At 41.5% G+C, this 14,192-nt stretch overlaps 1 protein-coding gene across 2 annotated transcripts in view; it reads right to left on the bottom strand.

Annotated features, from left to right (window-relative positions):
• The window catches only part of LOC115416642 (uncharacterized), a 28,521-nt gene extending 17,872 nt beyond the window's left edge, over positions 1-10,649 (bottom strand). For both annotated transcript variants that reach the window (XM_030130483.1, XM_030130484.1), the window contains exons 1-2: positions 10,516-10,649; positions 5,728-5,850 (exon numbers count right to left, since the gene is read on the bottom strand). In XM_030130483.1, coding sequence (XP_029986343.1) covers positions 5,728-5,842 — 115 coding nt within the window. In that variant the 5' untranslated portion in view covers positions 5,843-5,850; positions 10,516-10,649. The remainder of the gene's footprint in view (positions 1-5,727; positions 5,851-10,515) is intronic.
• Between the last annotated feature and the right edge of the window lie 3,543 nt (positions 10,650-14,192).

Below are 14,192 nucleotides of genomic sequence, written 5' to 3'. Positions count from 1 at the left end.
AAAGGAGTAAAAGTAGAACAGAGAGAGAGAGGAGGATGATGGGAGGAGGGACGGACAGACGGAGGAGGAGAAAAGACCTGAGAGGAGGAGAACAGAGGAGAAAAACAATGAGGAGAAGGAGGCGTAAAAAAGACAGGAGGAGGAGGAGTAACAGCAGAACAGACAAAGACAGGAGGAGGATGAACAGGAGGAGACGACAAGGTGAGAGGAGAAAAAACAGGGGAGGAGATGGGAGAAGAGGAGAAGGAGGCAGAACAAAAGAAAGGAGGAGCTACAGGAGGATGAGCAAAAGGAGGAGCGTGAACAGGGGGAGGTACCGGAGGAGGAGACAGGACAGAAGAAGAGGAGGTGGAGGGAGAGAAGGAGGAGGAGCAGCTCCGTGGAGGTGCAGGAGGAGGAGCTACAGGAGGACGAGTAAAAGGAGGAGCATTAACAGGGGGAGGTACCGGAGGAGGAGGAGAAGACAGGACAGAAGAAGAGGAGGCGGAGGGAGAGAAGGAGGAGGAGCAGCTCCGTGGAGGTGCAGGAGGAGGAGCTACAGGAGGACAAGTAAAAGGAGGAGCATTAACAGGGGGAGGTACTGGAGGAGGAGACAGGACAGGAGAGAAGGAGGAGGAGCAGCTCTGTGGAGGTGCAAGAGGAGGAGCTACAGGAGGAGGAGCAAAAGGAGGAGCGTGAACAGGGGGAGGTATCGGAGGAGGAGGAGGAGACAGGACAGAAGGAGAGGAGGCGGAGGGAGAGAAGGAGGAGCAGCTCCGTGGAGGTGCAGGAGGAGAGAGAACTCCTGAGGAGGAGAAACAGGAGTCAGTGTTTTCTCTCTCTGCTCCGTCCTCATGAAAACACAGTCCAGGTCTATGATAGGACCAGCTGTCTGCACCACGCCTTTGGGGGCGGAGCTTTAGGGTGGAGCGTGCTCTGTCAAAGCCACAGTGGGTTTGGAGAAGTTCTGTTCCTGACCTGTGGTCAATGACAAACATGAGCGGGGGTTTCGGGCTCGTCGGCGTCTTGGGTCTCATATTATTTTAGTGGCGGCTCCGTCATAAATACAGGTCTTACATTTGTGATGAATGAGGACTTAGAAGGTGGCTTCTCAGACGTGCAGGTCTGTGGTGCTTTAACTCTGGAAACACCTTGGCCCACACTGACGTTCATTCAGTTCAAAGGAGCGCTGACCCGAACCAAGATGGCAGCTCCATGGACACGTTGGTTCGCACAGAGCTCAGTGTCAGGTAGGCCTGGGTACCATGGCCCATGTCCTTAATTGATCTGACTTCCATTCATAGGGTTCTGGATCGATTAATTACAATTCGATTCCATTCGATTCGATTCAGTATTAATTGATTGATTCAGATTCATTCAGTGATACCAAAGTACAATATTGAGTTGTAACTTGATTATTTGAGTACTGCAGCCATGCAACACAGAATCTATACTGACATTAGAAAGGAAATAAATCTGACATTTCATCAGTAAACAGATGAATCTGCTCTGAAATAATGAACAGACACAAACATGTCCGTGCTTCTCCAGTGGATCTGAACAGACTTCTTCTTCTTCTTCTTATTCTGTTTTATACCTGCTGTTTCCAGTCTTAAGGCTCATTACTGTCACTAGGGATGGGAATCAAGAACCGGTTCTTTTTTTGAGAACCGGTTCCCAGTCGCTCATTTCTTGGAATTGTTTACCTGCCTGCTTATCGATTCTGCTTATCGATTCTGCTTATCGATTCTGCTTATCGATTCTGCTTATCGATTCTGCTTAACGATTCTGCTTAACGATTCTGCTTAACGATTCTGCTTAACGATTCTGCTTAACGATTCCGCCTCTGTTGCGCATGCGGGAATGAGGTCACACATATGCTGCATTGTTTTGGTTCGATTGTAGCGAACATGGTGTCAAGGCAGAAACGCTCCAAAGTACGGCTTTACTTCACTAGGAAAGATGGCATCAGGGCCACTGGTAACATGTGCAAAGCTGCTACTTCTTCAAAGGGTGGAAGTACCTCTAATATGCTAAGACATTTGTCAACACAGGATGCAATTCATTTGCAGGAATGCCATGTGTTTGATTCGCTACTTAGCGATGCTAGTGAATCTAGCGGCGGTGCAAACACCAGGGCGCCGTCTGTTATTAGCGCCGATTCTGAAGGTAATGTTGAACTCTTACAAGTTCTGTCTGTCGTGTTGAGGTTAGCGCCATTTCACTGTTCAAACTGCTTTCGCCATATGAATGATCTCCCTCTCCTTCCATCAAATTTAGATGAGGACGCCTGCAGGAGTCAGGCTCGCTCAGAGGCTGCAGTGAGCACCGCAGGTCTGGCACACCTCTGGCCACTCCTTCCACTGAGGCAGGGAAGGGTAAAATGACCGAGACGAGGATAAACCAATGTCACAGAGCAGTCACCAGCTTTGTGGTGAAAGGTTGGCACCCTTTTGCCACTGTAGATTCCCCTGAATTTAAGTCGGTTAATTCATGGCATTTTATATGGCATATGTGTTTACATGAAAAGCAGAAGTGTCAGCATTGCATGTTGTTATTTTAACCAGTACAGTTCTGCTTCATTCATTTCCGCTGTATATTTTCTGTAGGGAGATGACAAAGACGCTCAACCCCAAATACAATGCCCCAAACATACCTCTGATACCTGATATACATCTGATACCTGCTTGGTATGGGGTTGAAAAGAGCAATCTGACCTCAGACCTGAAACATGTCACAAAGGCAGCCATTACAGCTGATGGATGGACGAGTTTTAGTCAAGACCGTTACCTCACCGTTACATTACACGATGTCAGGGAAGGCCAGAATAAAGACCAAGTCCTCAAAACTAAAGCAGTGTATGAATCACAGACAGGGACAGCTGTGGCAGAGGAGATCCTGGAGGAGTTTGGAGTGAAAGAGAAGGTGATGGCAGCCACAGTCGATACTGCAGCAAACATGGATGCAGCTGTGAAAAAGCTAAATATCATCAAGTTTCCATGTTTTGCACACACGCTGAACCTTGGAGCTCAGAAGCTCTACAGCTGTAGTACAACTTCCAACTGGGCGGCAAGGATTGGTTCTGTGATCATCTGGATGAAGAGATCCCACATGGCTAAAGTAGTCCTCAAGGAAAAGCAACAACTCCTTGGTAAGGATACATTATAAATACTTTAGTCATACTCAGTCAACATACAAATTTGAACATGTAAATGAACAGATCTGGATCACTTTCAAATGATAAACTAATGGTAGTATAATATTGTTTATTGTAATCTGGTGTGTGTGTGTGTGTGTGTTTGCCTTTCAGGGCTGCCCCAACACATGCTCCTCTTAGATGTGAGGACGAGATGGAACTCTCTGTTTTTGATGATGGAGAGGTTGATTCTGTGAGCAACTTTCTGCCATCCAAGCTGCAGCTATAGATCCACAGCTAAGAAAGCCCATGGAGAAGGATAAGTAAAGAATGTTTGAAAAAATAAAATCTAATGACTTAAATAAAACTTGGTTGACTAGAGCCATTAAAAGTATATTTATTTTTGTTTGTTTGGTTTATTTTGCAGACTGGCCAGAATGGGCAATGAGGACCTAAGGAAAGCAGAGGAGTTTGTGCTGCTGATGTGGATGCATGACACATCCACACTTGCGGTCTCCTGTGAAAAAAGTCCAACCTGCGGCCAGATACTGGCCATCCGTCAGAAGTTGCGCAGACATTACACAGTGCAGGCAGATGCCTCTGCTTTCACCAGAAGCATCAAAGAGAGCATTTGGAACGATCTTTCCAAACGTTACCAGGTACAGTAACTGATAATGAATTAATCATTATATGACAGTTAACCATATACACTGAAGGTTATTTATATTCAGTCACATTTTCCCCCCAAACTTGTGTCCTCCATTATAAACTTAAGGATGACAACATCCAGGCATTCCTGGAGGAAGCCACTGTGTTAGACCCTAGATTCAAACCCAGAATCAACAGGATGAAGTCTGGACAGGGTCAGGGCAGCAGCGGTGAAAACAAACACAGAGGCAGCAGCAGCACAACAGCTATTTGAATGTGACAATGCCCCGATAGGAGCTCATTTCTGTTGAGACCTTTTCTTCTTGCTCTTGGTTCTTACATGGTGAATTTCTTCTTAAGCTATCAGAGCCAGGAGAGACAGAGAGGCAGGTGGAAGAAGACCACACAGAAGATGACTATGGAAGTTTAGCTAACTATGATGAATGATGACAGAGGGCATGGATTATTACAATATTTGATTTAAAGCTAAACCTTGTGGTTATGTCCATAATTTCAGACACCACCCGTAAAGCAGAAGAAGACAGCCTTAGAGGAACTTTTTGAAAAAGAGGACACTGAGCTACTGTCCGTGCACCAGCAGCAGACCCCTGTCTCCATAACCCAGAGAGTGGATGAAGAAATGCAACTATACAGAGGCCTTCCTCCCATCCCTACCAAGGACAGCGCCACCCTCTGGTGGTGGAAGGAGATGGACACATTGCCAATGTTGTCAGCTCTAGCTGAAAAGTATCTGTGTCCAAGCATCCTCCACCCCATCTGAAAGGGTGTTCTCCACAGCTGGAGACACTAAGTCCAGAAAGATCTCGTATCCTTCCTGAGAGCGCAAATATACTAATTTTTCTGCACAAAAACTGTTAATTTGCCAAAGTTGATAGTTGCAGATATATTTTATGTTAATATGTGAATTTCTACAAAAGAATTCTTTCTTTTTTTGTGTCAGTTTTAGTTGTGGTGCGAGGTGAATGCAAAGGACTGGGAAGCACTAGAACTATTCCCAATTGTTACAAAATGAACCTTGGTTACTTGTGACCCTTGGCCAAAGGGTACTGTCATCAGTTCACCGTCTGTCTGTCTGTTTGGTGTGCACGAAGTCAGGCCGACAGTTTTCAAGTGTGTTTTCATGGTACGTTTAGGTTTGTTCTAAACTTACATCACACATCATCTGGGCACACTGTATATGTTCTATTTTCTGTGCAGAGATTAAAATATAAAAGACAGTTCATGCAAACCAACCTGTTTGTACACTTTTCTTCCCTAACCCAATAAGAATCGATAAGAGAATCTAGAAGGAATCAGAATCGTTAAATTCTTAACGATTCCCATCCCTAACTGTCACCCTGGGGCACTGACACCAGTTTGACCCCCTGAAACAGACTCATGTTGGGCCCTTGGTAAAAGAAACTCACTGGAGTGGGGGGGGCAGAGCTTCGTTATTTCCACTTTACTATTCCTCTAACTCCGCCCTCAGCCACAGGTGATCCAAGTTAATAGCTCTAGAATGACTGGCTTCTGCGACCCACCTCCACCAGCCAGTTCCTCCACACTGTGGGTTCCAGTTTGAAGCCAGGAGGACCTCCCACTGAGGGGTGTTCCCCACCCTTCCTCCCACTGAGGGGTGTTCCCCACCCTTCCTCCCACTGAGGGGTGTTCCCCACCCTTCCTCCGTCCTCCCACACCAGAACCGTCACAACCACGACCACATCTCTGTGAGGAGCTCGTGAGACGGAGCTGGCCGCGCTTCCATGTCAGCTGTTTCTGGGTCATTTACTCGTGGCCCTGCTCTGAAAAATCGATCTCATCCACCATTAATTGATTATGCAAAATTAAAAAGAAATCGATCCAAAATCAATCAAATCGATGTTTTCACCCAGCCCTAGTGTCAGTGCGACAGCTGAAGGTGAACACGTCTCTGGTTCTGCTGTGAATGACATGAATATACTCACCTGTTTGAGACGCATCTTCCTCATCAGCCAATGGGAGAGCAGGAGGCGGGCCTACTGCTGCTAGACTCCGCCCCCTGTCCTCAGTCTCGTTCAGTGCCGGCGGTCGAGAGAGCATCGCGAAGACTGAGAGAGAGAGAATTAATCAGTGTTAAGAGACAGACTACAGACTGTACCATTATGTGTACTATTACAGACTGTACCATTATGTGTACTATTACAGACTGTACCATTATGTGTACTACTACAGACTGTACCATTATGTGTACTATTACAGACTGTACCATTATGTGTACTACTACAGACTGTACCATTATGTGTACTATTACAGACTGTACCATTATGTGTACTACTGCAGACTGTACCATTATGTGTACTACTACAGACTGTACCATTATGTGTACTACTACAGACTGTACCATTATGTGTACTACTACAGACTGTACCATTATGTGTACTATTACAGACTGTACCATTATGTGTACTACTACAGACTGTACCATTATGTGTACTACTACAGACTGTACCATTATGTGTACTACTGCAGACTGTACCATTATGTGTACTACTACAGACTGTACCATTATGTGTACTACTACAGACTGTACCATTATGTGTACTACTACAGACTGTACCATTATGTGTACTACTACAGACTGTACCATTATGTGTACTACTACAGACTGTACCATTATGTGTACTACTACAGACTGTACCATTATGTGTACTACTACAGACTGTACCATTATGTGTACTATTACAGACTGTACCATTATGTGTACTACTACAGACTGTACCATTATGTGTACTATTACAGACTGTACCATTATGTGTACTACTACAGACTGTACCATTATGTGTACTATTACAGACTGTACCATTATGTGTACTATTACAGACTGTACCATTATGTGTACTATTACAGACTGTACCATTATGTGTACTACTACAGACTGTACCATTATGTGTACTACTACAGACTGTACCATTATGTGTACTACTACAGACTGTACCATTATGTGTACTATTACAGACTGTACCATTATGTGTACTACTACAGACTGTACCATTATGTGTACTACTACAGACTGTACTACTACAGACTGTACCATTATGTGTACTACTACAGACTGTACCATTATGTGTACTATTACAGACTGTACCATTATGTGTACTACTACAGACTGTACCATTATGTGTACTACTACAGACTGTACCATTATGTGTACTATTACAGACTGTACCATTATGTGTACTATTACAGACTGTACCATTATGTGTACTACTACAGACTGTACCATTATGTGTACTACTACAGACTGTACCATTATGTGTACTACTACAGACTGTACCATTATGTGTACTATTACAGACTGTACCATTATGTGTACTACTACAGACTGTACCATTATGTGTACTACTACAGACTGTACTACTACAGACTGTACCATTATGTGTACTACTACAGACTGTACCATTATGTGTACTATTACAGACTGTACCATTATGTGTACTACTACAGACTGTACCATTATGTGTACTATTACAGACTGTACCATTATGTGTACTATTACAGACTGTACCATTATGTGTACTACTACAGACTGTACCATTATGTGTACTACTGCAGACTGTACCATTATGTGTACTATTACAGACTGTACCATTATGTGTACTACTACAGACTGTACCATTATGTGTACTATTACAGACTGTACCATTATGTGTACTACTACAGACTGTACCATTATGTGTACTACTACAGACTGTACCATTATGTGTACTATTACAGACTGTACCATTATGTGTACTACTACAGACTGTACCATTATGTGTACTATTACAGACTGTACCATTATGTGTACTATTACAGACTGTACCATTATGTGTACTACTACAGACTGTACCATTATGTGTACTATTACAGACTGTACCATTATGTGTACTATTACAGACTGTACCATTATGTGTACTACTACAGACTGTACCATTATGTGTACTACTACAGACTGTACCATTATGTGTACTATTACAGACTGTACCATTATGTGTACTACTACAGACTGTACCATTATGTGTACTATTACAGACTGTACCATTATGTGTACTATTACAGACTGTACCATTATGTGTACTATTACAGACTGTACCATTATGTGTACTATTACAGACTGTACCATTATGTGTACTATTACAGACTGTACCATTATGTGTACTATTACAGACTGTACCATTATGTGTACTACTACAGACTGTACCATTATGTGTACTACTGCAGACTGTACCATTATGTGTACTACTGCAGACTGTACCATTATGTGTACTACTACAGACTGTACCATTATGTGTACTACTGCAGACTGTACCATTATGTGTACTATTACAGACTGTACCATTATGTGTACTACTACAGACTGTACCATTATGTGTACTACTGCAGACTGTACCATTATGTGTACTACTGCAGACTGTACCATTATGTGTACTACTGCAGACTGTACCATTATGTGTACTACTACAGACTGTACCATTATGTGTACTACTGCAGACTGTACCATTATGTGTACTATTACAGACTGTACCATTATGTGTACTACTACAGACTGTACCATTATGTGTACTACTGCAGACTGTACCATTATGTGTACTATTACAGACTGTACCATTATGTGTACTACTACAGACTGTACCATTATGTGTACTACTACAGACTGTACCATTATGTGTACTACTGCAGACTGTACCATTATGTGTACTACTGCAGACTGTACCATTATGTGTACTACTGCAGACTGTACCATTATGTGTACTATTACAGACTGTACCATTATGTGTACTACTGCAGACTGTACCATTATGTGTACTACTGCAGACTGTACCATTATGTGTACTACTACAGACTGTACCATTATGTGTACTACTGCAGACTGTACCATTATGTGTACTACTACAGACTGTACCATTATGTGTACTACTGCAGACTGTACCATTATGTGTACTACTGCAGACTGTACCATTATGTGTACTATTACAGACTGTACCATTATGTGTACTACTGCAGACTGTACCATTATGTGTACTACTGCAGACTGTACCATTATGTGTACTACTTCCATTACCCTTCAGACATACAGTATCAGACATATTTTGAAGTTCTGCTGGTTTGTTTTCTGTGCATCATCGATAGTTTTTGTTGTTGAGGTCAGATTAAAGGGGCCGCGTGAGGCCGCTGGATGTTTCCTATATTCAGTCGGAAAAGTATATCAGCTAAAATTTCCTTAGGGGGTCAAATGAGTGTCCATTTTTGTCCAAAACAGTTGTCCTAAAGTCACAGAAGTGTGTGTAAATAATGCTAATCCATTTGTGCACAGACTACTGATATTCTCTGACAGTGGAAGCTCTATTTTCATAAATATTGGATTTGGAATAGCACGTGGATGTGAAAACTTTTGCTGGTGGACGGACGTGACATTACCCATGATGCTCTGGTCAGTCCCAGTACTTTATTAGGAATAAACTTCTAGACTTCCTATTGCTAATTGTGCTCTTCTTCATAAATGTTGGTATTGTGGATCTAAAACAATCCCAGCTGACACAAAAACACTAAATGTGTCAGTGGACGGATGTGACATGGTTGTTGTGGATCCCATCATACTGATGCTCTGCAGCCATGTCAGCGTTTACACTAATGATCCCTGTGCAAAAACTAGGAGCACTATTATTTATTGGATAGTTTAGCATCAGACTAAAGAGGAAAGAACAATATAGAATTGTTCTTTGTGTATAAAAATGCTTCTTATTGTAAAAGTGTTGATGTAAACAGTGCTGTGTGCCATTCTTCATGTATGTATTGGTGGAACAGAAGCAGGATGGATCAGCACCATACTCCAGATTGAACCTGTACAAATAAAACATGTGATATGGAGGAGAGAATCTGGGAAGAAAAACTGGGGAATCCAAAAGAAGAGAAGATTTGTTTTTCAGCTCAGTTCAGTTCAAATAGAACTTGTCCATTTGTGACATGAAAGTATAGCATTAATTGTGATGAAATGGTTCATTTTGGAGCTGAAAACATAGTTCATATGAGCATCAACATGTTGAACAGAACTGAAATCCTGTCCATTTGAACAACTGTCATTTACCAACACAAAGTTCCTTTGGATTCACTGAGACTGATTTAATATGAACACAGACACACAGAAGAGCTGTGAACACATGTGAGCTGGTCAGTGTTTTCAGTCTATTTGTCTTTTTGTTCGTTTTTGTCGGAGTTGAACACCAGCTCTGTGACCTGACTGATCTTTTTGTCGAAGCAGAAAACAGACATGGTGGATCGGATGAACCCAGTTCATTGGAAGACACACATTCGTGGTGTATTTACTTTCACTGCTGATATTTCCACATTCTCTGCCTGTTTTCACCGTATTCTATGAAGTCACGTAAACACATATACAGACAGTACAACAGTAGCCCAACGCATAAAAACAATAACTACTCTCGCGAGATTTCCCCCTCTCTGCTCCTCAGTAAATCCATCATGTCCCTGTTTTTCTAAACCGTGTCCGCTCTTTATCAGCTGTTTACCACGGCTCGGTGCCCTACTGTGACGTCACAATCAGACTACCGGGGATGTCGCGTGTCAGTGTCAGGATGAGACGGGGGTGCTGAAACGGGATTTGATGGAAATAAAGCAAAGTGAAGCAGCGGCTAACGGTGTTAGCAGCTCCACTGTCCAAACGGTACAACCCGGGTCAAACCGGGACAGACCCGGCTTTTACCGGTCAATCTTACCTTTCGCAAGCCTCGCGCATCCGTTGGTGTCCGTTATTTTGTCATTTTACGCGTCGTAACGGCAGGAAATTACAGAGTATCACGCGAACTGTTTCAGACTGAGCAGTAGACCGGTGTCATGGCAACCGGATATCCGGTTCAGTGGACGCCACAATAAAACCAGAAGAGCGGAAACGCTATCGAAATAAAATACACACCGAAAAATAAAACAATAAAAACATTATTAAAGAGGATGATAAAAAAAAAAAAAAAAAAGCTTGTATAATATAAATTTTTACTATATTACACTGTAAACTGACATTAGAGAAACATTTCTTTGACGTTTTAAACTAAACCAGTTAAACAGACAAATTCAATTATAGAAACATATATATAAAAAAAGAGATTTTAGTAAATAAATGCGTAGATAAGACTCAAAATTATGTTTAGTTTAATTGGTGTGGCTCAGAGGATTCATTTTGTTTATATGTAGATTAACGATGGTAAATTACGGAGCCCGGGAAGGGACATGAAGAGAAAAAAATGTATTGCGTTATAACGCAATAGTTCAAAAGTATTGCGTTATAATGCAATAGTTTTTGCGTTATAATGCAAAAGTATTGCGTTTAAACGCAAAAGTATTGCGTTATAACGCAATAGTTTTTGCATTGGGATCTGCATTCGGGATCGGACAGGTCGTCAGGTCAGACACACCTGGACCTGCAGGCCTGTGCCCTGTGCATGTGCACTTCAGATGACCGTAACTCTGTCATTATTTGTCCGATCAGAAAAATTCCTGTGGTTTCTGAAACCTGAGACTCTGTGCTTTATGGACATTCTCGGGTCAGTGCGAAAATTTCACGGGCACCTGTCCTAGAAGACGCAAAATAAGCCATTCGGTGACTGGGGACGCACACAGCAGAGCGGATTCACGGAGCGAAGAACCGGAGCGCACAACGGAGTGGATAACGGATTAGATCTAGTTTTGGAAAATGTAGGCAAGACGGATATCCCAAGTCCCATGACCCCCCTGGAGGTTTACGGATGGATTTGTGACCGAAGGAGCGACTGATGGAGCAACATGTGAAGAAGAAAGGTAAAGTTCACCCAGTTCCATTTAGTGGATTTTCTCCATGACTGAAGCACTGTCTGCTTTTTTCTATGTAGTTTTTACTTGTTTCACTTTAGTATATGTGTAAACTGACGATTATACTGCATCGTGGTTTTATAGAATAAAGTACGAACCGTGTAGAGTATGTGTTAGTTTGGAGTATGTTGGACTTTCTGTGCGTAAAAGTGCGCATGACGCTCTACAAAGTAAGAGCGCAGACGCTGATGTTTGGTGACTTTTTTTCTTCAATAGTACAATTTGACCTTGTTTTGTTTGTCTAATACATTGTTCTGTGTGTGTTATTTTTCCATGTGTCCACCGGAAGTTACATTCAAGGATGAAGAGAGAGAAGTCACGGTGATGAACAAAGGCTGTGGAGATGAGAGCAGAGACTGAAGACTGTCCACACACAGATGAAGGACGGAGGAAGAGACTGATGATGATGAGTTCAAAGACCACAGACAGTCAACACATCCACAGGAGGACTGACTTTTACCACAGACAGTGAACACATCCACAGGAGGACGGACTTTTACCACAGACAGTGAACACATCCACAGGAGGACGGACTTTTACCACAGACAGTGAACACATCCACAGGAGGACGGACTTTTACCACAGACAGTGAACACATCCACAGGAGGACTGACTTTTCCCACAGACAGTGAACACATCCACAGGAGGACGGACTTTTCCCACAGACAGTGAACACATCCACAGGAGGACTGACTTTTACCACAGACAGTGAACACATCCACAGGAGGACTGACCTTAGGTGTGCACAGACTCTTTTCCATGTTCAGACTGGGCCATAGGAGCTCTGCCTGGATCAGAGCTGTGAACTGACACAACTGTTTCTGCAGAACCACGAACATGAAGGAACTCTGCAGACACAGAACAGACAAATGCCCTGTGTGTGTGTGTGTGTGTGTGTGTGTGTGTGTGTGTGTGTGTGTGTGTGTGTGTGTGTGTGTGTGTGTGTGTCTGTGGGGGGGGGACACACCTGTAGAGTTTGGATTTTTACCCTGTTTTTGCACAATAAAAGGCAAATACTCACACAGCTTGTTTTAAACAGTTTTTATACTTTTAAAGTTCATATTTAACTTTCAAATGTTGTATCCATGTCTAATTTCAGTGTTTTTCTGCTAAAACTAAAAAAAAAAAACAAAACAAAGAACTAATTCCGTTTTTGTGTTTTTTGTCATTTTAAATTGTTATTACAGTATTAAAACAAATAGTGATTGCAATATTGAACGTTCGAAGTGGTCTGCAAAAACTGACAAAACGACTCAAAGCATATTTTCCGACCTTTTTATGATCAAAATAAAAAACCAGTCCAGGTGGACCATCTGAGGCTCAGGAGTGTAAAGGATTTTAATACAATGGGCACATCCTCCTTCTCATGTGCAGATCATTCACACTTGGCGCACATACATCTGTATCCATGAAGCTGCACACAGACGTGAAGCTGGGCAAATAGGAATTTAATTCAAAAACCGTTGGAATTTTTCCGATCGGACTAATAATGAAAGAGTAATGGTCATACTACACAGGACAGGGGGGCGTGTCAGACCTGACACGGTCGGACCCGAACTGGATTACAACGTATTATGTACGGACCTCAATCAAGAGAGAGCAGATATGATTGCGTTATAACGCAAAACTATTGCGTTATAACGCAATACTTTTGCGTTATATCGCAATAGTTTTTGCGTTATAACGCAATACTTTTGCGTTATAACGCAATAATTTTTATTTTTTTGCATGTCCCCTCCCGGGCTCCGTAGTAAATAAATTATTATTGTTACATTTAAAATTATTTAAAGTTTATCTTAGTGACATACTGTATTTTTATTATATTACACTGGAAACTGAGATTAGGGAAACATTTCTGCGACATTTTAAAGTAAACCAGTTAAACAGACAAATTCAATTATAGAAACATATTAAAAAAATAATAAGAGATTTGAGTAAATAAATACATACATAAGACTCAAAATGATGTTTAGTTTAACTGATGTGGTTCAGAGGATTCATTTTGCTAATATTTAGATTAATGATGGTAAATAAATTATTATTGTTACATTTAAAATTATTTTAAAGTTTATCTTAGTGACATGTATTTTTCAAGATCATCACAAAAAGGATAAATGGTTGTGTTTTACTTGAAACAATAGTTAGTTGTAACATTAAACCTTCTGTAGCTATGAATCTAGGAACATCTCTGGTAGTTGGATTCATTTAATCTCCTCTTAATTCAATATTTTTTTTCTATGTGATGAGTTTATTTAGGAAAAACGGAACAATTAAAAATGTTATTAGATGTCATAATGTTGTGTATCAAAGTAACAACAGCATTTTGTTTCCTTCACTGTAGAGTTACAGTCAAACTGTCTGTGGTTTCATTCATTGTCATTAAAAAAACACAAAAAAATTATTCAGTTGTCATTTTATTATGTATTTATGTCCACAAATAAAGACATCCAAAGTACCATCCAAAGTAGGTGTTTCTGTAAAATTAATATTATTATTTATTATTAAACTCAATGGCTGCATTAATTAATTGCACAAAGTAAAAAGTCTGTTT

This window comes from Sphaeramia orbicularis, unplaced genomic scaffold, assembly GCF_902148855.1.
Source record: "Sphaeramia orbicularis unplaced genomic scaffold, fSphaOr1.1, whole genome shotgun sequence".
NCBI lineage: Eukaryota > Metazoa > Chordata > Actinopteri > Kurtiformes > Apogonidae > Sphaeramia > Sphaeramia orbicularis.
Note: the sequence above shows the minus strand (reverse complement) of the source record. Positions and strands in the feature narration are given on the sequence as shown.